Raw genomic sequence first — 12,633 nt, forward strand, 5'->3', positions numbered from 1 at the left:
GGTGTAGGCGGGGGAGACAGACAAGTCATATGCAGATGGGGTACAATGTAACGGGCGCTGTCACAGGGGTTCCAGGACTGTGGAGGTAGGGGGAGGAACAATGTCGCACAGGTAGGAGGTTCTTGGGCTGAGTCTTGAAAGGTGACCCGAATTCTCCAGGTGTGCATGTGTGGATGGAACAGTGTGTGCAAAGGCCCTGAGTGGACCGCAAGGAGCTCGTAGCACTGGAACCTAGGCCCAGGGTGGAGAATGGTGGGGGGAGAGGGAGATTGGCAGGAGCAGAGGGAAGAGGGCAGGCTGGGGGGCAGCTGGGAGGCTCAGGCTGTCCTGTTAGTGCCTGGCTCAAACTTCAGTGTCCTGAAGACAGGACGTGCCCCAGCCCCAAGCTCAGACCCAGGGAGAAGAGGCCAGGGTTTAGAAGCTGGCTTTCCTGATTGCTGGTTTATCTGTATCTGTCAGTGGTTATGCCTGGAACTAGAGGGAGAGAGCAGAGCTCAGAGGCTGGTGACTCTTGACCCCTTGGGCGTGTTGACTCAGTGGATGGCGTGGGAGGTGACCTTGGGGCAGACAGAGGGTGCAGGAGGACAGTCGGCATGAGGTGCAGCCTGTGCAAAGGCCAGGGCCAGAGAGCCTGGCATAAGGAGGCCAGGGTCAGCCTGGCGGGCAGGGGTGAGGCTGGAGAGATGGCTTGAACTGGGTCAGACCCTCAGCCAGCCAGGCCTGGTCCCGGTTCTGGACCTGGGCCGAGCCGAGCTTCCCCCTCTCTGTTCGCTGCTCCTCCCTTCTGTCCTAGGAGCAAACCTTCCCAGCAGCGCTGGCCGCAGTGTGGCCTGGAGGGTGGCCAGAGCCCTCATTCTCCACTGGCCTGGCTCCGTGACCTCGGCCTGCTCACTTCTCCTCCTTGGGTTCTGGGCTCTGAACACTGGAATTGCTAGAGCTGATTTCTGGGCTCCTGCTTTCAGCTTCTTTGATCTAATTCTTGCAGCTTAAATTGCTTCCTAAACAGGCCTTTCAGGAAACTGTGAGGCTCATGGCGCTCCTGGTGGCTGTGTGCTGGAGCCCAGGGGCTGCCTCTCCAGGCTCCCCCTTCTCTTTCCCTCAGGCCTCCAACGCTGGGAGGGTGGGTGGGAAGGGGCAGGGTTATTGGCCTTCCCGGGTAGAGGGATGGCCAGGGAGGTTAAGGGGGTTGGCCTGAGGTCACACAGCAGTGGAACAGGTGGGCCCTGTATGATGTATGGGCAGAAGATGAAGTGGCTGTGGGTCCAGAGCAGAGGACAAGCCAGCCCTCAGACCCTCGCCAGGCAGGGACCATCAGCCCTGCTCTCCCTCTGTCCATCCGTGTTCCACCCTCACCCCTCCATTCTCACCTCCTTCCTTTCCTGTTTCTCCCTCTATTGAATCCCCTCATCTTTCCTTTCCTGTGGGGCTGGCTCAGCCAGGGTGTGTGTGGGGTGAGCTCTGCCCGTGCTTTGGGGTCACCAGGCCAAGATGGAGGCTCCAGAGTCAGAGGATGTGTGTTCAAGTCCAGACTCTGCCATGGAAACTTGGGCAAGTTGCCTCCCCTCACTGAGCCTCAGTTCTCTTTTCTGAAAAATGGCAACAATGAAAGGCCTACCCAGCAAATCCTAAACGCCAACCTCTAGCCAGGTGGTTTGCACACGGCAGGTGCCAGAGACATGGAGGTTCTCTCTTGGGAATGAGAGGGGCTTTTCTACTTCCGTTCTTCCTCTTCCCTCTGGCCTGCTAAGCAGTCTCCGCAGCCTCTGGTTAATTTTACTGGCATCTTCCAGTTACTGAAGCAACATTGTTCTCATCGTGGAGATGAGAAAATAGGGAATCAGAGAGGTTGAGTGACTTGTTCAGGGCCACACAGCAGGTGAGTAGCACAGCTGGGACTGACACCCATATCAGTTTGCTCACAAACTCATGTTTGCCCTAGAAGCTGGCCTACCTTGCCTCAGTTTCCCTCAGCTAGGCTGCGAAGTTGGGGCCTGTGTCTTGGGGGTGGGAATTGCAGTGTTGCCCTGAGCAGGCCCAATGATAAGTAGGCCCGGGGGTTTAGAGCTCCCAGCTGGAGCCAGCAGCCCAGATGGAGTGTGAGATACAGGGCCATAGATGGGGCTGTCAGTCAGATGCCTGGCTGTCCCAGCTTCTGTCAGGGCACCTGGCTGCGGCTCCCTCTCCTCCCCTCCCCTCCCAGAGCCCTTTCCTGAGTCAGTACAGTCTGGGTCTCTTGCATTTGGTCAGCACATGGCTACAAGGTTCAGGGTGCTGGACTGCAGGGGGCTGAAGGGAGGACGCTGATAGGCACAGCACCTTCGTGTGCCAGGGCTGCGTGTGGGTTCAAGTCCAGACTCTGCTGTGGAGTTTGGCCCTCACAGGAGATGGGCCAGTTGGAAGCCTAGAAGAGGGGTCCAGGCTGAACACAGGGATGTGGGGGTCATCAGCCAGGGGACGCCTGAAGGGGAGGGGAGGTCAGACAGGGAGATGGGTCCGGACCAGCGCTAGATGCCCCCAAGGCCTAGGAAGAGGAGACCGACTGTCCAGGAGTGTGAGACGCTGCAAGGTCTGGAAGGCTGTGTGGGAGAGTCTGGCTTTGGAGATTGGAAGGTCACAGGGTGGGGCAGGGAGTCCTCTTGGGGGAGGTTAGGTCACCAGCATGAAGGAGAGTGCTCCCTACAGAACTGGAGGCATTTATTCCGGACGTGCGGTGGAGAAGGCAGAGTGCTGGAAGGAGGAGGTCAGAAGGGATGTGACTGAAGGCTGGAGGGGCCTCCAGCGCCAAGGGTTTTCCACACAGGACAGAGATGATCTTGCGGCTCTAGGCTAAGGCGTGAGGGTCCGGAAGAAGGAAACTTGGAGACAGTGCTGCTGCTTTCCTGTGGCTGTGACACCAGCCGGGGAGCTGCTGGGTCACCACTGGTCTGATTCTGTCCGGGAGCTCTAGGAAGGCTGGTGGAACAAAGGAAGGGAGGTCGTGGGTGCAGCCAGGCAGCCTTGAGCGCCATCGTGGTTGTGCCCTGTTGGCCCACGGGCCTGGCGTCACCTCTAAGCATCAGAAATGAGGAAATTCAGGCTGTGGAGTTAGTCGGTTCCTCTCCCTGCTCTGTGCGTACCAGCTGTGTGACCTTGGGCAGGTCTCTCCCCCTCGCTGAGCCTCAGTTCCTGGCCTGTACAATGGGGATGAGCGTGCCCACTTCCCAGGGCTGTGGGGAGGGAGCACGCGGGGACACACCTCCCTCGGGGCCTCCAGTCCTCAGGAAGTGATGCTCTTCTGATTTTCTGTCCTCCCAGGTGCCCCAGGAGCTGCCCTCTGCTGCCTTGTCTCGGCCTCCCCTCCCGGGTCAGCGGCCACCATGTTCTCCTGTGTGAAGCCCTATGGGGACCAGAACTACTCGGCCCTGAAACAGGCCTGTCTGCGCAGGAAGGTGCTCTTTGAGGACCCGACGTTCCCCGCCACCGACGATTCACTGTATTATACGGGCACCCCAGGGCCCGCCGTTAGGTGGAAGCGCCCCAAGGTCAGTGTCTGGTCCGAACTGGTGCTGAGGTGGGCAACCCAGACCCACCCAGTCTGCGGGGGACGGTGGGTGACTGGGAGGGGTCGCTCTGAGGCCCCAGGCAACTGAGAAAGTGGAGCGGCTGATGCTGGGCCCGCCTGCTGCTGGGCCCGCCTGCTGTGGGATTTCATCTGGATGGGGAGCCAGGAGAACGGCCCCCAGTTCCGTGGCCACCACTGCCCAGCCAGGACCTCTCTGGGCCTCAGCTTCCTTATGAGGAAAGTGGGGCCCTCTGTTCTGCCACCCTCCTGCCAGGGTCGTTTTTCGGATACAAATGAGGTGATGTGGATGTGCCTTTTTTTTTCCTTCTTTTTTTTTTTGTTTTTGTGGTACGCAGGCCTCTCACTGTTGCGGCCTCTCCCACTGCGGAGCACAGGCTCCGGACGCGCAGGCTCAGCGGCCATGGCTCACGGGCCCAGCCGCTCCGCGGCATGTGGGATCTTCCCGGACCAGGGCACGAACCCGTGTCCCCTGCATCGGCAGGCGGACTCTCAACCACTGCGCCACCAGGGAAGCCCTGGATGTGCCTTTTTTTTTTAGTACAACGTAGAGTGACATTCAAGTAGAAGGAATTTACTTTGCTGATTATTGTCATAGTGATTTTGAAATTGTCATTTGTTGTACATGGAAGGTATTTATTACGATGGTTAATCAGTAATAATAGTAATAGTAAAAAATAATAGTACCGCATAGAGTTGTGAGCATTAAAAGAGATGGTGCATGAACGTCTGGTGCCAAGCCTGGCACCCATAAGCCAGCTGTCACCATTATTGTCGGGATCTGTGAATTATGGAGCATCTGTCTGACGGCTCCCTCTGTCCCAGCCTTGGTCGTTGAGGCTGGAATGTGTTGGACAGAAGCTTCTGGCCTCATGGCATGATCTCATTCTCTTTAACCCCGATTCCTGAGTGTGAGAGCGGGTGCCCCGGGGGCCTGGGTGACGGAGAGGCTGCTGAAGGCCAGTGCCCCAGGCCCCCTCCCCAGTCTCCGCGGCTGTGCTGGTGACACTGAGAGTTGGTCACACCGGAGGGACTTCAGTACAGGAGATGGTGCTGGACCGAGGTGCCTGGGGCGGGGGAGACTCCCCCTCCAGTACTCAGAGGAGGCATCTCAGAGTTGAGGGGTGAGAGCGTGGGGTGTGAGAAAGACACGAGCTTGAAACCTCAGCCTTATTTGGGACATGGCAGGAGCGTGGGGTGTGTGGGGTGAAGTAAGGGGAGAGGGAGCCCGGGGGCCCTGGGGTCAGCAGGGCTGGGCCAGGGCAGGTGTGCTCTGAGGCAGCGGGGGATCTTAGGCCAGGCTCTCAGCAACGTGTGACCGGGGGGAGATTTGCACATTACAAAGTGCCTTCCGGCCCCCCTGGGCATTTTGGGAAAGTGAAATTCAGTTTTCATGTCCCTCTCACAGGCCAGGCTCTCATGTCCCTTCCAATGCACAAAATCCGATGTTCTTGGACTGGGGTGCTTAAGAGGTAGGGAAACTGAGTCCGGGAGGGGCAGGCACGTGCCCCGATCGCCCAGCGGGGCACAGCAGAGTGGCCTGCACGGGTCCTGCCGGCCACTGGGCTGTCCCTTCCTCCCAGGGCTCCTTCCCGCCCTGGCCCACCTCCCCGGTCCCAGATAGAGGGTCCTTGGTGTCCCCTGGGGACCTCAGCCCCATGAGCTGCGCTGCCTTGGTTCTCCGAACTCCCAGCCGCCTCCCAGCCTGGCCTTAGACTCCTGCCCCTTGGTGCACCCCCAGCCCCCATGGCTTCCTCCCTCTCCTTTGTTTGGTGGGTGGGGAAGGAGTCCGGCCTCAATAGGCCTTTGTGAGGCCTTGGGTGCTCCAGCTCTCTGCCCTCCTCTCACTCCACCCCCTTGCTGCTCCCCTCCTGACCCTCTGCTGCCCTCTGGCCATCACTCAGACATTTTAGATCCTGTGGCTCTGGAAGGAGGCTGGCGAGGCATGGCTGGGGACGGTTGGGTTTGCTGCAGTGAGAGGAGGAAATGCCAAGCTGGCTGGGCTCAGCGTCCCCCTGCTGTGTGACCCTACTGGAGTCACCTGCCCTCTCTGAGCCCTTTGCCAGTCCGGGAGTCCTGCCACAGCACACTCTCCTTGGCTGCCTTTCTCACCGGGCTTGGTGCTTAGTCGTCCCTAGTCACATAAAGAGGAGGAACAGAGCTGCCCCTGCCTTGGAGGTGGAGGCCAGTGACAGGCAGCTTGTGGTGGTTGGCGTTGAGAGGGAGACGAGTGAGCGGGGCCCAGGGGCGGTGGTGGGGGTCAGTTCTGGGTTGGGAGGCAGTTCAGGGCCAGGCACTTCTGAGTGGTGTGGGATGCCGGGGTGAGACGGTGTGGACTGGGGTGTGTGGGATGGACGGCCCTTTGTAAGTGGGGCTGTAGGTGGTGGCAGGGTGGGATGGCGGGCAGGCCCTGCTCCACCGACAGGATGCGGGATGTAGGGTTGGTGGAGCAGGAAGTCAGGCTCACTTGCCTCAGGCTGGTGGGGTGGAGCCAGCCCAGTGGGGTGACCATTAACTCCCAGCTGCTCGGCCCTTGGCCAGTGAGGTGGAGCATGGCCCGAGGCAGCCGTGTTTCTGTGGAGTCCCATTTCCTGGGTCCTGTGACCTGACTGTTTACAAGTAGAGCAAAAAGCCAACTTTCTCGAAGGCCCAGGGGAAGCCCGTCTTCACTCCCACCCCACCCCCAGCTCCTTCTCTTGACATTAGTTGTGGCCTCTCTGCTCTTGGGGGATCTCCTCAGCCAGCCTCCCTGCCTGCCAGCCTCCCTCTTCTTTCTCCCAAAATGGAATGAGGAGGCTGGCTTTTGAGCCAGATGGCCTTGGCCCTACCTTGCAGGAGGTGTGACCTTGAACAAGTCACTTCCCCTCCCTGGGCCTCAGTTACCTCATCTGTGAATGGGGAGAATAGTTCTCGCTGCTCCTGGTTTCTGGAGGTTGAAGTGACTTGAGGTATATCTGTGCTGTTCAACACACAGGGGGCAGATGACAAACTGCCTGCTCTCACCGCCTGCTCCTGCCGGCCTGGTGTTGGGGACCCAGAGCCAACCCTGCCTGGAAGTCCCATCTCTTGGACTCTCTGGTCCACTTCAGTCCCACCCACGGCACCTGCCTGGGCCCACACCCTCCTCCTCCCAGGTCTAGTGTTTCTTTGTTTTTTCCCATTCGGTAAACATCAGCTGGCCTCCCTTAGGGGCCTGGCCAGGGAGATAAGAGGAGATAAGAGACCGGAGGAGGCCTGTGACTCAGGGGGAATCCCAAGGGGATGGGTGGACGGGAGGCTTCCTCCTCTGTCAGGCCCAGGGCCTTCGTACCACTGCTTCTCATCCCTGCATACCACTCCACCCCATGTCCCCCCTTCCTGCACTGTGCCTTGCCCCATCTCTGGGGATGATAAGCCTGCAGGTCCTTTGGTGGAACCAAGAAGGGAACAAATAGGGATCCCACAAACAGACGTCAGTTTTGGAACCTCCCAGAATTCTCGTAAGGTGGCCTGGTGGTCCCCAGCCCCACGTCTGGGGCTCATGCTCACACCAGCACCTGGAGAAGGCCCTGCTCCTTGGCTGTGCTGAGCATTAGGCCCCGTTATGCCGTGAAGCAGGCAGTTTGCATCAAGTCCAGCCACCTGGGCCTCTGCCCTGCCCAGGAATGATCCCCTCCCTGGCATATGCTCCAGTGGCCTTAAACAATGGGAGGATGGGGCGGGGAGCATGGGCTGGGGAGGCAAGTCTGTTGCAGAGGGGATGGGGCACAGGCTGTAACCCCTGAGAGCACTGCCCTGTTTTTGGTCCCAGGCAGAGGTCCTGCTTCCTTCCTGGGCCTCAGTTTCCCCGTTCTAATCGATTCCAGCTGTGATCTTAGCTTCCGGGAGGGAGGTGACTGGGGTGAAGGTGGATGGATGAGGAGAACGGGGGAGAGCGGAGGGGCTGAAGGCGCCCTGGATCCGTTGACTAGCTGCCTTCCTGTTTCTGCACCGGGCCTGGAAACCTGAAGTTCTGGTTCAGGGAGGAGCTGGTTACGGGCTGTGACCTATGTCCGGTGCAGCTGGTCTGGCAGGCTGGAAGGGGCCGAGAGGTGAGAGGTGACCACAGCAGCAGGAGGCTGTGCCCCACAGAGACATACATTGACCGGAGGCGTGGTCACCCCAGCCCTGGGTGTGGCCTGGCCCCGGGCTCCCAGCAGGTGCCTGGCCAGCCCTGTCCTGCAGGCCACTCTGCTGTCCCTTTCCTCCCAGGGCTCCTGCCCGCAGCAGAACCTGCCAAGCCCCTGTTCCTGACACCGGAGGTGGGCAGAGCCAGACCTGGGCCCTGCCCTGGAGCTCTCAGGCTGGTGGGGGAGACCCAAAGGTGAACTTCAGGGAGGGCAGCTTTGGGAGGGAGCACAGCTGGCTGGGGGCCCCGGGGAGGATGGCGTCAGAGGTCGCATCGGTCTCGAGGCTGTGGCTGGATCCCATCTTGGGGGGGAATTTGGAGTCTCCATTCCCCTCTGGAACCTCCCTGCCCATCCGCCCTCTCCATGCCTGCTCTGCTGGCGTCACCGCCTCCAGGGAGCCTCCTCTGATCTCTCCCTGGGTTCCTGCTGTCACAGTTGTGCTCACATGGAGGGTTACACTCAGGCTTCTCCTCCTCAAGGGCTCTGCCTGTGGGCTGGGAATTTTCTGACTGGCTCTGCCCTCTGTGCTTAGCCAATGGCCCAGGAAAGGTGGAAGGACTAACACTGGTCTTGAGAAGCCGGGCTCTATGGTGACAAAGGTGAGGGTCAGCGCTGCCCCTGACCCCTTGGTTTCATTGCCATATTGCAAGTCCCCCAAGCTGGGCTAAGGACAGGTGCAGGGGATGGAGAAGGGATGGTAGCTTTGTCACTCATAAGTCCTGGCCCAGCTGGAGGCTCTGGAGCTGACTGTCTGAATTGGAATCTCAGTTCACCTCTTCCTCTGTGGCCCTGTGCAAATGACTTAACCTCTGTGCCTTGGTTTCCTCATCTATAAAATGGGGATGCTAACCGTACGTGTCTCACAGGGTTGTTCTGCACAGCTGGGCACACAGCAGGTGCCCAGTCATTGCACGCTGTTTCTGATTGTTCCATTCAGAGTGTCCCAAGTTGGCCACTGGACTCCAGGGCCAACCCCAGGTGCCGCCGCCAACCTCAAGTCGTTTCTCTATCTTGAGCTGGCAAACCCGCGCCTCTCCTGGCAGCGGGAACACACCCAGACCACCTCCTCCTCTCCGCTCCCTCCCAGGCTGGCAGATTTGCCCCAGGTCTCTGCTCTATCACAGGGAGTCAGGGCAGTGCCGAGCCTGGAACCAGGGACTCTGGAGCCCTGAGCTCAGTCTCTCCCAGGGGCCAGAGAAGTGTCTGGGGCAGGCTGGGGCGGCTGGACCTGCCCACAGGCTGCCCTGGCAGTGCTGCTTCGTGGGGAGGAGAGCTCTGTTCCGGGGGCTAGGCTCTGTCTCAATTATCCACTTGCCGCATGACCCTAGGCGCCCCTGCCCCATCCTGGGCCTCGGCATCCTCCTCTGTGGAATGGGTGGTCCTGTCTCTGTTCAGGGCCCACAAGGGGGAGGGGTGCCTCGGAAGTCACTTCCTCTGATGCCAGGCGGTAGCTGTCTCCTTTCCCATGGTGGGGATGTGGCTGGGGTCCTCCAGGTACGAAGCCCCCCTCCACCCTTGTCCTGCCTGCCCTTCCGGGCCCCAGGGAGGCAGATGCTAAGTCATGGCTCCCTCTGGCTCAGAGTTCTGAGCTGGCCCTGGGAGATAAGATAAGGAGGGCAGCTGGGTGAGAGGCAAAGCCACTGCTTCCTGAGAGCTCACTGGGTTTCCAGCCTCACTGGGTTTCCATGACCTGGGGCAGTGTTACTCAGACCGGTGGCATCCCACAGTCTGTACTCTGGGGGAGCCTCTTGCAGCTTGGCCCTGGGTCACCCTGAAATCCCATCTGGAGTGCTCATGCCCTCAGGGGAGTTACAGCCCTCAATCTGGCCCTCCCAAACTCTGGTTTTCCCAGGCAGAGGTGGCAACAGGAGTCCTGAACACCTTAGTGAGACCTGATGGCCCTTTGCCCCCTTTTCCCCTGCCAAGTGCTCTGCCTGCACGTTCTGTGGAGTCCTTACACAGCCTTGCAAGCATAATAATCTACTTCCTTTGCACAGGGGAGGAAATGGAGGCTCAGAGAGGTTAAGCCACTGGCCCAAAGTTGCACAGCCGGTAAAATGGGGAGCAGGAATTTGAATTCTGTCTTCTTGACTCTGCTGCCCTCTGCTGGCTGCCTCCCGTAGGACCTCAGTAGCTCTGTTGTGATTGAACTGGTTCAGGAACACCAGCTGAAGTGGAGGCAGGCCAGTGCTGTGTGGCTGGGGTATGTTGTTCAACCTCTCTGGGCCTCAGTTTCCTCATCTGTGAAATGAGCACAATGCCCACCTCTCAGGACCATGGTGAGGATAGATCACGGTGCCAGCAGGAAAGAAGGCATGTCTCAGTGTTTACCTCCCCCACCCCGTATTGTCGCCCCCCTTGGAGAGTAGTCACTCGCTCTCAGCTCTTTAGATTGAAGATGCTGATGGGTGAGAAGGAGGGGACTGGGGTGGGCACTCGGGGAGCTCTGGGGGTGTCTGCTCAGCTCTGCTCGGCATTTGCTTGCTGTGTGTCCTTGAAAGTCACTGCCTGTCTCTGAACTTTCATTCCTCATCCATAAAATGGAATAAAAATGCCACACTGCTCGGGTGGGGTGAGGGTCAGATGAGACAGCCCGAGGATGTGCCCACATGGGTCCTGGGATGGTTGCCTCCTCGCTTCTCCCTGGCCCTTTGCACTTGTCATGTGCAATTTTGATGTGTTTCTGCCCTGCACCTCACCCCACTTTGTGACTGTGGGCCCCTGAGAGCTGGCTGGGATGGGCCCCGTAGGGCTGCTGGTGCTGGAGGATGATGGACACTGAGCCCTTGCTGGTCAGGGAAGACCACAGAGGGCAGGAGGAAGGTGGTGGCCCGGGTCCAGCCCCTCAAAGTCCTTCCACAGTATTTGCTCTTCATCCAAACTTTGGCAGAAGAGCAGAGTTCTTCAGCCAGGGGAGGAGAGAAGGGCTTTCTGGGCAGCCCTGGGGGAAGCTGGATTTGGAGAAACTGACCCAGGACCCCAGTTGGCAAGGGGAGGCAGGCGAGTCTCCACGCAGACAGTGAGGTCTCCTCTCGGCTTTTCCACAGGACATATGCGAGGACCCCCGCCTCTTTGTGGATGGCATCAGCTCCCACGACCTGCACCAGGGCCAGGTGGGCAACTGCTGGTTTGTGGCGGCCTGCTCGTCCCTCGCTTCCCGCGAGTCACTGTGGCAAAAGGTGAGGCCTGGGTCGGGCAGGGGTGCTGGGGAGACTTAACTCAGCCTGGTGCCCTCCCCACCAGATGGGGGAGGTGCAGCCTGATTGAGCAGGTGAGACGTTACGACAGCCTGTGTGGGGATGGGGCGGGGTGATGCCAGGGCTCCCCAGTACTGACGGAGCATCAGAATCACCTTCCCTGCCCCTGCCAGCTCAGGGGCAGGTGCTGGGAATCTGCAGAGCTCCCGGTTCTGATGCGTCCGCTCTTGACTGTTGGGGGCCCACTGTGCAGAATATGCACCTGTGAAATGTGGAGGCTGCCTAAACCATGTGCAGTGTGGAGACACCAGTAACTGCAGCTCAGGAGACCCCTGCCAGTATCTGCTGTGCGACTTGGCCAGCTCTTGTCCTTCTCTGGGCCTCACTCTTCTCACTCTGAACAGCTGGAGTGATCCAGACAATCCTGTTTCATGATTCATGGTTCCAAGCAGCTGATATTCTGGACCAGAGCCACAGGGTTTTAGGTTGGAAAGAATGGGCTCCGGTCCTGACACTTCGCCCTCTTGTGGCAGCATTTGGCGGTGCAGCCCTTAAGTCCAACACTCAGAGCTCCCTCCTTGGGGAAGCAGGGAGGCTGGAGTTGTGGTTTCTAAAGAGTAACTGATGGGGACTGCATCCTGGGTTCCCACGCCAGCAAATACAAGTCATTGCCCCTTTCTCATCCCTGCCCTTTCTGTAGGGACTGGCAGCAGGGCTTAAGAGCACCGGGCATCCGAGTCTTACAGGCTCAGGTGCGAGTCCCAGCCTCGCTGTTTCATAACTTTGTAATTAGCCTCAGGTTACTCATCCAGAAAGTTGGGATATCAGAGTAGCTCCCTCTCGGGGAGCTGTGAGGGTGGAACAAGGTACTGTGCTTAAAGGGCCTTGTGCAGTGCAGTGCTGCAGTGACCAGTGTTGTGACCATTAAGATTCATGGAACATAATGGGTGTTCCTGGGCAAGCAGGGTGCAAGGGGCAGATGAGTTTGTTCTCATCCTCTGAGGCATCCCTCAGCCATCAGAGGGAGCTGTGCCCTTCGCCGAGGCTGGGACTGTGGTAGGTGTCCTCTTGTCATGTCTTCTGAACAGGGATGTGACTTCTCAAAGCCACCCCCAAGTGGGCATCCCTGGGGCCTGGCCCCGGTGGTCCTGTGGGATACGGGAAGCTCTGTGCTATAGGCCCCTTGGCAGAGGCCACTGCTGAGATCTGTAGACATGGGTGGTCATGGGGCGTCCAAGCTGGGAGGGCCTTGGGGAGCCTCATGGCCCACAGAGGCTCGGGGTCTGGTGCTGTTCTTCGGGTGTAGAGCCGTCCTCACCCTCCTGCCTCCAGGCTCCAACCCCCTTCTCTGAGCCCAGAACAAGGTGCCCTGGTCAGGGCTCCATCTGGGGCTGGAGGTGGCACATGGGAACCCTGTGGGGCTGGCCCTACACCTCCCACCCCGCCCTGTAATTGCCTATTTATCTGTGATCTCCCCTCTCGAGCTCACAGACAAAGCTGGTCTATATCTTCCTGCTGAGCCCAGCAGGAGCCCGGCACAGAGAGGGCTCAAGAAAGTTTTGAGAACAGAGTTCCTCCCCAGCGACTGGCCAGCAGCCCCAGGCCTCCTGGGGCCTGCAGTGGGGCCGGGGCCTGGCCCTCTGTGTCCCCTCCTGGGGAACGGGCTGTCTAGTCATTTGTAGAGATGAGCCTCAGCTTACTGTGTGCCCTGCCCTGGGCCCGACCCCTG

General features: G+C 59.3%; 1 protein-coding gene across 1 annotated transcript in view; it reads left to right on the forward strand.

The window, feature by feature from the left end:
• CAPN5 (calpain 5) overlaps nt 1-12,633 on the forward strand; it is a 49,498-nt gene that overhangs the window by 11,718 nt on the left and 25,147 nt on the right. The window contains exons 2-3 of the mRNA XM_081238779.1: nt 3,295-3,521; nt 10,755-10,886. Coding sequence (XP_081094905.1) covers nt 3,357-3,521; nt 10,755-10,886 — 297 coding nt within the window. The 5' untranslated portion in view covers nt 3,295-3,356. The remainder of the gene's footprint in view (nt 1-3,294; nt 3,522-10,754; nt 10,887-12,633) is intronic.

This window comes from Mesoplodon bidens (assembly GCF_964165515.1).
Source record: "Mesoplodon bidens genome assembly, chromosome: 7".
In the NCBI taxonomy this organism is placed as follows: domain Eukaryota; kingdom Metazoa; phylum Chordata; class Mammalia; order Artiodactyla; family Ziphiidae; genus Mesoplodon; species Mesoplodon bidens.